Below are 12,378 nucleotides of genomic sequence, written 5' to 3'. Positions count from 1 at the left end.
CTGTGCTGCAATATAAAAGAAGTTTGAGCATTATATTTGTCCACGTTAATCTGTCACATATAAATGCTAGCAAATAGTGAAAACTGAGATCAGTATAATTTTTAATGCATATGATATCAATTCAAGGATATTGTGTACAAATATTACATACCAACTTCTATGGACTTTGAGACAAGTTCTTTATTATCCATTAACTTTGACCAAATTTTATATCATTTAATTGTTCGTTTCAAAATGCTTGACATTAGATATTCGTGTTTGTTAGTTAATATAATTAAACTGATTTTTTTTTTAGGGGGAGTGAAAACTTGCTAGTTCAGAGAGAAAAAGAAAGCACCCAGCTGATCTTCCTACTTAGTAAAAGTTCAAGAAAGAAAAAACCTTTCTACTCCTCCACACTGTCTTAAACGCCCTTCAACTCAATTCCTTTCCTTTCTGGCTGCTCCTTGTCATCTGGTTTCTTGCTCTGACTCTTGACCTTCGGTCAACTTTATTTAATCCTGTGTGCGGATAGATCTTAGAATAAAGTTGTGTGGTAGGGGTGGGCACATCATAACCATATGTTTACACAAAACAGAAAATTCTTGGATTAAAGGTGTGCATTAGGACAGAGCCATACCAAACAAGAATCACGTTTTTACAGTTCAAAATCTCAGGGTTGACAAAAGGATCAAATATCCTGCAACATTTCCCCCTTTTTGTCTTAAACACAACACCTTTTCTCTAGCATCAATAAAGTATTTACTATCATTTGAAAACTACCTTCAAATATCCAGTCTAGATGTTTTAATAACCTTGAAGAAAACACTGCACTATCTGTCTTATCTTGGTTGTTCAAAGTTCTGTACCTTACTCACTTTCTATCATGACTTTCATTACCAACCAAAAATTATCTTTTTAAGAACTAAAATATCCTCATAACTACTAAACAATTTCTAAGCCTACAACTATTTAATCTTCAACCCTATCAGAGACCTAACAGGAGTGGAAGAATTAAAAGTGATAATAGTTGGAAAACAGTAATCAATGTTCATCAGTGAGAAAGATAGCAATTATCATTGAATTAAATATTGAGTTTGTGGGGTAAGGAAATGTTAGAAATCCAAGGGAAAAATATAAGGATATTATAATACAGCCAATAGAGTTCCGGTGTCACCCTAATTTTAAAGAATTAGCAGCTATAAAATTAGACTGCTCAATATTAAGAATTTTTATTAATTTTATTATTAAATTCCAGAGCAATATAAACCTATAACTGAGAATCACATAATATAACTTACCATGAGTTAAGTTGAGGATTATAGCTATTGTGTAGTAAACATTTCTATGACATGAAATAAAACATTTTCATTTTTTCCAGTTAATGAATAATAGACTGAGATGATAGATATGTTAACATAATTTATGTATTATACAATATGTATGTATCAAATGTTCACTATTTACCTAATTAGATTATGCAGTTTTGTGTTTTAATTATCAGACAAAACAAATAATAATAATAATAATAATAAATTACTGAATATTAAAACACAAAAACACTAGAGATAGACTAAGGAGTTTTCTATAACATCATTGGATTAATAGAACAACTTGATACTTTGTAAATTAGCAGAAAAAAATCAGTCTACTCAGACAAATAGCAATGAAGAAGGATATAGTGCCAAAAGTAAAAAGTATAACTCAGATAGATATTGAGTCTATTTATTCTAAGAAAATACAGACAGCAATAATAATCAATATATAGTCAAGTGCTCATGTTATTAAGTAGTAAAAAGAATTATACTAGAATAAGTGTAAACCCATGTCTTAATATAGGAAACAGCAATAAATTCTGCATCACTCACAGGAGATGGACTATTCCAGATTAGAACATGATACGCTCTTTTCTATTTAGTTTCCATTAAGCCATGATTTTAAGAACTAATATAACTTTCTGTTTTCATTGAGGAGTATAACGTAACAAAGGCATCACTGCACCTGCAGTCCTACACGGGTCTTCCCACAAATTAATGGCAGAGAATTACCAATTGTTGTCCAAACACTATGCGCGATGATATCTTCGTATGCTGAAGTCAAGACATACGACGACACTTAGTAATCAGTGTTGCATCCTATGGCATGACATAGTTTTGTGATGCAACAAAAATTTCCCTTCTTCAACACCATATTGCACTATACTTATAGGATGAATAGCCTGTGTCCTTTCATGGGGTGATAGCCCCCTGTGAACTTCAGTAATAATTTCAGAAGCAAGGAAAAGAATGGGATTTTATGTCTTTTCTCACCCAACCAAGACTACAAATATAATAAAAAAACAAATGAAATTACAAGATGTATCAGGTGTGTTAAACATACAAAAATTAATTATTGGTAGAGAAACCCCACATACTTAAAGCATAAAATTTTAATGACTTTGGTAGGAGCACATTGAGTTGTTTTATTTAAGTACATGGGATTAAACACTGTTATCTCCTTTTTGTAGAGGAAGAATGGAATTTTTGAATCACCAAAATACTTCAAATAACCTACCTAGCGTAATGGATTTTACATTCAATCTCAAATTATCATTAAATTAACATTTGCAATCATGCTAAAATGCCAACAATCATTGTGAACACTAATACAAAGAATGGCCATAGTTAATTTTTAAAGCTTCTTTAATTCTCCAGAAAATAACTAGTTACCTTCAAAGATAATGTGTTTTTGACAATATCATGTAATTACAGTTGCTGGAAATACTTCATAGAATTACCAATAATTAATAACCTCTTATTACCAAAAAGCACAATTTGAGCTGCATCTCATAGTAGGAAGAGCTGCCACCTCTAGTACTCAACACATCAGTTTTTCTGTTTCCCTACAATAGCCTTTTCGTGCTGTTGAAAATTTTCAGTCAAATTTCTTACCCAGAGATGATGGTTTCTAGTTTTAAATTTCCAAGGGTTTTTGACTATAACTATAGGATTTCCTTAGTTGTTTCCACTAATGAAAAGGCTCTGAATTATGATGATCATAGTGGCACACACCTCTAATCCCAGCACTTGAGAAGCAGAAGCAAGCATATCTCTGTGAGTGTGAGGCCAGCCTGATCTACACAGAGACTTCCAGGAGAGCCATGGCTACATAGACAGACTTGTCTTCAAAGGACTCTAAATAATAAAGTTCTTACTGTGTTATCTCCGCTAATAATCTAAAAAGTTTTAGTAATGAAAATGAGTATAGTGTTTATATCACTCACTGATTTTTGGAACTGTGTCGTTGAGTGACTGTGGAAATTAATAACATTGTGAATTTTCTTCATATCAGGAAGCTAAAAGATGACAATTCCTTACATCATTTCATTACCTTTTGTGATTTCTTGAATGCAATTAGATGTGTTTGCTTCTTTCTCTTTCATGCCCAAATTCCAATACAAGAACAAATCAGGGAAAAATAATAAGTCCTTCTTTTTAGGGTAGTCATGCTCTTTGATTATAAAGAATAATAGTTCAGATAGACTTAAGAGACTGTCCATAACAACGATAGGAAAACATAAAACCCTTTTCTCTATACTCAACTGCTGATAGAGTCTGTCTATTACTTGTCATATCAAGATATAATACCTTTCAAACTGCGATATCACTAATATACCTGCTGAGAATGGTGCAAAATTATCAACAATCAGAATCTTCAGGCATACAATACTATTCTTACTGACTTTAAGTAGGATATACTTCATGTTATTTCGTCTCTTGGGACCATATCTCCTATGTTGCCACGTTGTAATCCAGTTATTTTCCCCTTTGAAATTAAGAAAATCTCAATTCTCTTCCACATTTCGTCGCTTCACTCTTGAGACACCTAAACCCTATGGAGACTAGCCTGTAGTTCTGGATTCATAACCTCTATTAATTACCTTTTTTATTTTATGTTCTGGATAGAACTCCTGCGATTAGGAATAACGAGTCCTCAGAATGTCAGGGCGATGACACCTCTGTTCACCTTCCTGTGGTGAGGAACGTGGGCTGCGTAGCTAATAGCGATAGAGCAGCACAGTGTAGAGGACAGCACGTAGATGGAAACAAAGCCTGAACACAGTGATCTGTCAGGTTATGTGCCTGAGTCTTTAGCTAAACGGCTTGCCCCTTAGCATCTCCATTTCTGTTGTCGGCATCATGGGGGGAGGGGCCCAGAAAACAAATAATAAATGTGAGATGCCACATTCGTGACATCTAGATGGCACATATGTTAAAACTCCCTAAGACATGACTCTTCCTTTGCAGAGTAAAAACAATTCTCAGCTTATGTTTTCTAGATGGAGACTTTTACGATTTGCACCGTTCAAGAACTCCTATTCCTTTAAACATGAATGGGTGTTGGATTTTATCGAAAGCTTTCTCTGCATCTAAAGAGATGATCATGTGGTTTTTTATTTTCAGTTTGTTTATGTGGTGGATTACATTGATGGATTTCCATATATTAAACCATCCCTGCATGCCTGGAATGAAGCCTACTTGGTCATGATGAATGATAACTCTGATGTGCTCTTGTATTCGTTTTGCAAGTATTTTATTTAGTATTTTTGCATCGATGTTCATCAGAGAAATTGGTCTGAAATTCTCTTTCTTTGTTGAGTCTTTGTGAGGTTTAGGTATCAATGAGACTATGGCCTCATAGAATGAGTTTGGTAATGTTCCATCCCTTTCTATCTTTTGGAGTAGCTTGAAGAGTATCGGTATTAGCTCACCCTTGAAGGTCTGGTAGAATTCTGCACTGAAGCCATCTGGCCCTGGGCTTTTTTTTGGTTGGGAGACTATCAATGATTACTTCAATTTCTGTAGGGGAAATGGGACTATTTAGCTTGTTTATCTGTTCTTCACTCAACTTTGGCAAGTGAAATTGATCAAGAAAATCGTCCATTTCCCTTAGATTTTCAAATTTTGTGGCATATATGCCTTCAAAGTAGGATCTTATGATTCTTTGTATTTCTTCAGTGTCTGTTGTTATGTCTCCCTTTTCTTTTCTGATTTTGTTGATTTCAATACTGTCTCTCTGCCTTTTAGTTAGTTTGGCTAATGGCTTTTCTATCTTGTTGACTTTCTCAAAGAACCAGCTCTTGGTTTTGTTGATTCTTTGGACTGTTTTCTTAGTTTCTAATTTGTTAATTTCACCCCTGAGTTTGATTATTTCCAGACGTCTACTCCTTTTGGGTGTTTCTGCTTCTTTTTTTTCTAGGGCTTCCAGTTGTGTCGTTAAGGTGCTTATGTGCGATGCTTCCAATTTCTTTTTAAAGGCACTTAGTGCTATGAATTTTCCTCTTAGCACTGCTTTCAATGTATCCCACAAATTTGGGTATGTTGTTCCTTCATTTTCATTGAATTTCAGAAACTCCTTGATTTCTTTCTTTATTTCTTCCCTGACCCAGGTGTCATTTAGCAGAGAGTTGTTTAGTTTCCACATACATGTAAGCTTTTTGTTATTTCTGTTGTTGTTGAATTGCAGCCTAAGCCCATGATGATCTGATAGGATACAAGGTATTATTTCAATCTTCTTGTATCTGATGAGGCTTTCTTTGTGAACTACGATGTGATCAATTTTGGAGAAGGTTCCATGGGGTGCAGAGAAGAAGGTATATTCTTTCTTGTTTGGGTGAAAGGTTCTCACCCATTCATGTTTAAAGTTTTAGAGAGATCGGGAATACAAGGCACTTTCCTCAACATAATAAAGGCTATATATAGGAAACCAATAGCCAAAATCAAAGTAAATGGTGAGATACTCAAGGAAATTCCTCTAAAATCAGGAACAAGGCAAGGCTGCCCACTCTCTCCATATCTCTTCAATATAGTACTCGAAGTTCTAGCCAGAGCAATAAGACAACATAAGGAGATCAAGGGTATTCAAATGGGAAAGGAGGAAGTCAAATTATCCCTATTTGCAGATGATATGATAGTCTACATAAGTGACCCTCAAAATTCCACCAGAGAACTCCTACAGCTGATAAACACCTTCAACAAATTGGCTGGATACAAAATTAACTCAAAAAAGTCTGTAGCCTTCCTATACACAAATGATAAGCTTGTAGAGGAAGAAATTAGGAAAACTACACCCTTCACATTAGCCACAAGCAATATAAAGTACTTAGGAGTTACTCTTACTAAGCAAGTGAAGGACCTGTTTGAAAAAAATTTCAAAACCCTAAAGAAAGAGATTGAAGATGACATGAGAAGATGGAAGGATCTACCTTGCTCATGGATAGGGAGAATTAACATAATAAAAAAGGCCATCCTACCAAAAGCAATCTACAGATTCAATGCAATCCCTATCAAAATACCTACACAATTTTTTAAAGACATTGAAAGTTCAATTCTGAACTTCATATGGAAAAACAAAAAACCCAGAATAGCTAAAACAATCTTGTACAATAAAAGGTGCTCTGGAGGAGTCTCCATACCTGATATCAAACTGTACTATAAAGCAATAGTAATTAAAACAGCATGGTACTGGCACAGCAACAGGCTGGTTGATCAGTGGAATCGAATCGAAGACCCAGATATGAATCGACACACATATGGTCATTTGACTTTTGACAAAGAAGCCAAATCCATTTGATGGAAAAGGGATAGCATCTTCAACAAATGGTGCTGGTCTAACTGGATGTCTATGTGTAAAAAAATGCAACTGGACCCATATTTGTCACCTTGTACAAAACTCAAATCCAAGTGGATTAAAGACCTCAACATAAAACCAGAGACACTAAATCACTTAGAAGAAAAAATGGGAAAGAGCCTGGAACATATTGGCACAGGAGACAACTTCCTGAACAGAACACCAACAGCCCAGGCATTAATGTCAACAATTAATAAATGGGACCTCATGAGGCTGAGAAGCTTCTGTAAGGCAGGAGACACGGTAAAGAGAACAAAGCGACAGTCTACAGACTGGGAAAAGATCTTCACCAACCCCACATCTGACAAAGGTCTAATATCCAAAATATATAAAGAACTCAAGAAATTAAATACCACCAAACCAAATAACCCAATCGAGAAATGGGGCATGGAACTAAACAGAGAATTCTCAACAGAGGAATATCAAATGGCTGAGAAACACTTAAAGAAATGCTCAACCTCCTTAATCATCAGGGAAATGCAAATCAAAACAACGCTGAGATTCCATCTTACACCCATCAGGATGGCTAAGATCAAAAATTCAAGCGACACCACATGTTGGCGAGGATGTGGGGAGAGAGGAACACTCCTTCATTGCTGGTGGGAATGCAAACTAGTACAACCACTTTGGAAATCTATCTGGTGCTATCTGAGAAAAATGGGAATAGTGCTTCCTCAAGACGCAGCTATTCCATTCCTTGGAATATACCCAGAAGATGCTCCAGCACACAGCAAGAAAATTTGCTCAACCATGTTCATAGCAGCCTTATTCATAATAGCCAGAACATGGAAACAGCCTAAGTGTCCCTCAATAGAAGAATGGATAAAGAAACTGTGGTACATATACACTATGGAATACTATTCAGCTATTAAAAACAAGGAATTCCCGAAATTTGTGGATAAATGGATTGAGCTAGAAATGATCATAATGAGTGAGTTAAGCCAGAAGCAGAAAGACTCAAATGGTATATACTCACTTATATCTGCATATTAGCCCAAGGGGCATGTCCCACGAAAGCCTTCACTTACCAGGAAACTGCGACAGAGGAGAGGACATTCTAGTGGGACTCTAGATGAGAGAATCATGGGAGAAAGGCAAAGTAGAAGGACCCAGAGGGTCCTAGAAGCCTACAAGTAGAACATTATGATAGGCAGATTTGGGCCCAGGGGTCCCGCTCAAACTAAGGCACCAGCCAAGGACAATACAGGCGGTAAACCTTAAACCCCTACCCAGATCTAGCCAATGGACAGAACACTCTTCACAGTAGAGTGGAGAGTGGGATATTACTTTCTCACATACTCTGGTGCCTCACCTTTGACCATGTCCCCTGGACGGAGAGACCTGGTGGCAATCAGAGGAAGGACAGCAGGTTACCAAGAAGAGACTTGATACCCTATGATCATATAGAGGGGGAGGTAATCCCCCTCAGGAACAGTCATAGGGGAGGGGAATAAGGGGAAATTGGGAGGGAGGGAAGAATGGGAGGATACAAGGGAGGGGATAACCATTGAGATGTAACAAGAATAAATTAATAAAGGAGGAAAAACAAAGAACTCCTATTCCACATATGACACGGATTTGAAACAACTTTATCAAAATCATATGGCAAGTGTGGTGTAGTTGCTATTTGTACAGTGTTACCATTAATGTCTCTCAGTATTACTTAATCAATTCAACTCACTAAATGGTAGAGAATAAAATATCTAGGAGATGTATTGTTTAATCTACAGAAAATTGAATGAAAAATGTCTGTACTGTTTGCCCTATATCTTAAGCTACAATCTTAATGTATTAGTACCTTGGAGTAAAAGGAAACTGAGAACCTTTCAATACAAAGGCTGAAATACTACTGGCATATGAAAAAGATTTACTTATTATATAAACCAATAAGCCTTATATGAATGTGGACTAGTTGTTTCTTGGGCACAATCCTTATTAAATGAGATTAAATTAGATACATGAAATTAAGGCATGGGTAGGGGGGTCCAGAAAAAGTTTACATAACTTTGAGTGAACCATAAGTTAAACAGGAAATAAAGAATCAATCAATAAAAAACTGGTAAAAATTAACTACTGAACAATTCTAACATGGACTGGAAAGATGGATGAATGAAACCAACTCTAAGTAAAAAAAAAAAAAAAAAAAAAAAAAAAACAGAACATCCAAAACAGTTGAGCATTATTTTAGAAGTACCAGGTAATAGAATGATCCTATGGTTACCTATTACAGTTCAAGAACCAGTCCCATGAAATGTGATCTCTATGCCATATTCTGAGAACTCACACTAGGTGCAGAATATGACAAATAATTGACTAAGGGGATATATATTATGGGCACTTAAATTATAATAATCTTTATGAAGAACTATAGGTTTCTGAAACCTACAAACAATCAGAAATCAAATACTGAGAAATTAATAAGAGAAATGAAGAAATTCATATGCCATCTAGATTTTAGGCATTAAAATATCATTATATTAAAATACAAAACAATTTTAAGGTACATTAAATAGTAACTTATACACCAAAAATGAGATACATGTTTAATTAACAAATACAGAAAAAGGAAGGCTACTTGGGAGAGATAAGAGGAAAAGGGCGGTTATAAAGTAATGTAATTCTGTTTTAATTAAAACTACATTTTAAGCCAGGAAATGGTCCTTTAAACCCAAAACTCAGGAGAAAAAGGTAGACTGTTCTCTGTGAGACCAATACCACCCAGATCTACAATGTGGGTTCCAGGACATCCAAGGCTACACAGAGAAACCATGTCTCAGAAAACAAAACAGACACAAAAAATATTTAAATAAATAAATACAAACGCATTTCAAAAATAAATTTCCTGTAAATATTGGCTAACAATATTTAATGCAGAAAAAACAGAATTTTAAATGTACTTATGTGATACAGTTCCTTCTATATTTTCAAAATCCATTCTACAGTGTCAGTTTAAAGTTTGTTATTACTTGTATTTATATTCTCTCTCTCTCTCTCTCTCTCTCTCTCTCTCTCTCTCTCTCTCTCTCTCTCTCTCTCTCTGTGTGTGTGTGTGTGTGTGTGTGTGTGTGTGTGTGTGTGTGTGTGTGTGTGCAGGCTTAGGCATGTCCCAAGAAACTTGTAGGTAAACAGAGTTCAACCAGAGAGAGTTTTTTCTTTTAGTCATGGGAGTTAAGGAGATCACAATCAGGCTACAGAGATACTACCTTTAGCTGCTAAGCTATCTCACCAGACCCAATATTCTTTATTTCTCCGGTCCTCATTAGCCAACACCTCACAAAGCACACTTCATACTTGACACAGGAATTTTTGTTTAGTAAGTCACAGCTTTCAGGAGCAGTATCACCCATCACCTCAAAACCGCCCCCTCCACCTCTTGTAACCTAAAGATTTTAAATAGTTTACAATGTAGTATGTTTTCATATCACTGTTTTTTCAAAGTGGCTAAAGTTGGCTTCTCTCTTATTTTTTACTTGTATTTGTGAGATTATAACAGAATTACATTTCTCCATTCCCTCTCCTTCCCATAGACCTCTCCTATTATTTTGCAGGTTTGTGATCTCTTCTCCACTGTTACTGAATTCATATATGTGCATACTTATCATGTCTTCTTACACCTTTTGCTCTAGGTAACTCTCCTCCCTCTTCTTCCTCATTCTTGCTTAAGCTTCCCATTCCAGTGGCTCTGTTTCAAATCACCTGTCTCCTTCCATCCACCATGAATTTAGGCCTCCTTCACCCCAGTAGTCCTCTTCTTTGAGAAGAAGAGATAATTGTATCGTAGGTATCATACATTTAACATAAGGAGAGGGTCTCTAGTCACAGCTAAGGGTCCCATGAGGGGTAGACCTTTTGGTCTACATTCCACGCCAGAATTATCTTTACCTATTGAGTTAATGACATCAACAGACATGAAATTCAAGACAGGTTTATAAAGCAGGCTTTTTTAAATATAAATAACATGCATAATGAGCAATCAGGCCCTTAAAGATAAGTTTTAAAGATACAGTTTTTAAAATCACTGGTCATTATTGTTGGAAGAGAAGAAATATGATATCCTGCATGACACAAGGATGGAGAGCATGGCCTTATGAAACATGTTTCTGGAAGATTTTCTTCACTGCTTCTTTCACGTCTTTATTTTTTAAGCTGTAGATGAGAGGATTAAGCATGGGAATCACTACTGTGTAAAACACAGAGACAACCTTGTCCTGTTCCATCGAGTAGCTAGAAGTAGGTCGCAAGTACATAAAGAGAATTGTTCCAAAGAAGATGGTGACAGCCATGAGGTGAGAGGCACAGGTGGAAAAGGCTTTGTGTCTCCCTTCTGCAGAAGGCATCTTCAATATGGCGATGAGGATGCACAGGTAGGAAATGAGAACAATCAGAACACAGCTGATGACATTGAAACTGGAGAAAGCCATGATCACAATGCCATTAGTGCGAGTGTCAGAACAGGAGAGTTTGAGCAGGGGTGGTGTGTCGCAGTAGAAATGGTTGATCTTATTGGAGCCACAGAAGGACAATCTGAAAGTCATCCCTGTGTGGATGGCTGCATTGCCAAAGCCTGCTAGGAATGAGGTAGTCACCAACATGAAGCAAATTCTCCCAGACATGAGAATTGGGTACCGCAGGGGACTCCAGATGGCTGCATAGCGGTCATATGCCATCATGGCTAGCAGGAAGCATTCAGTTCCCAAGAAGGAGCCAAAGAAGAAGAACTGGGCAGCACACCCATTGAAAGAAATGCCCTTATCCTCAGCCATGAGGTTCACCAGCATCTTAGGGGTGACTGTAGAAGAATAAGAGGCATCAACAAAGGAAAGGCTGCTGAGAAAGAAGTACATAGGTGTGTGAAGACAGCGGTCAATCTTAATCAGAGCCATCATGCCCACATTACCCACCAGGGTCAGGATGTAGATGATTAGAAACAGTGCAAAGAGGACACCTTGAAAGTCTGGATTGTCTGAGAGGCCCAAGAGGATGAATTCTGTCACTTCTGTGTCATTTTTACCTTGAACTCCTTTTGCATTTCTGACCATCTTGCTGCAATATAACATTTATTAGACCATTGAATTAATGTAGATGAATGTAGAGTATACATGATACAAATATTAACAAATTTAACAATGATAGCACAAGTACACACTTACAGATTTTTGGTACTTCTTACAGAATACTGAAATATTTAAAATAGTTAAAAGTATACCCTGGAACTGATATCAACTTAAAACCCTTATGTCTGAATCCTGAGTGCTGGTTCCTAAGGCTCTTATTTAGATTTATTATTTGTTGACTTTAACTGAACTTGTCTTTTACTATTTGTTGTGATACACCTGTCTCTATTGTTAATGATAAGAAAATTATAAATGCTATGTCCAGTAGATACAACTGAAGAAATACGGCACATGTTACTTAAATTACTCACTTATTTATCTCAGTATATATACAGTATATATTGTACCTACTTTTAACATTTTTACAAGGTACCAAAGTCTATGAACTATGACACAGAGCTGAGGATTCAGCCATCTCTTCCTTTATGTCTTTGACCAAAACTTCTCTCTCTGTTGCTTTGTCTGTCTACAACTCTGGTTTACTGTTTCCTGTGTTGCTTTAGCTCCCCCAACCCACTCCAAAGTTCACCACTTCTCTGCACTCCTCCCCTAAGTTTTATGTGGCTTCAGGCCACTATTTTAACTTCCTTAAAACTTGACTTCACATCTGTATAGG

General features: G+C 36.3%; 1 protein-coding gene across 1 annotated transcript; it reads right to left on the bottom strand.

Moving 5' to 3' along the window:
• Positions 1-10,733: 10,733 nt before the first annotated feature.
• Positions 10,734-11,687, bottom strand: LOC311607343 (olfactory receptor 5AP2; the record flags this gene model as incomplete). Its single annotated transcript, XM_084798995.1, has 1 exon — positions 10,734-11,687. One exon carries the CDS (start codon positions 11,685-11,687, stop codon positions 10,734-10,736), a length of 954 nt encoding a protein of 317 aa, XP_084655121.1.
• Between the last annotated feature and the right edge of the window lie 691 nt (positions 11,688-12,378).

The sequence above is a fragment of the Acomys minous genome (assembly GCF_964271855.1).
Source record: "Acomys minous genome assembly, chromosome: 10".
Classification (NCBI taxonomy): Eukaryota; Metazoa; Chordata; class Mammalia; order Rodentia; family Muridae; genus Acomys; species Acomys minous.
This window is presented reverse-complemented; position numbering and strand designations above follow the sequence as displayed.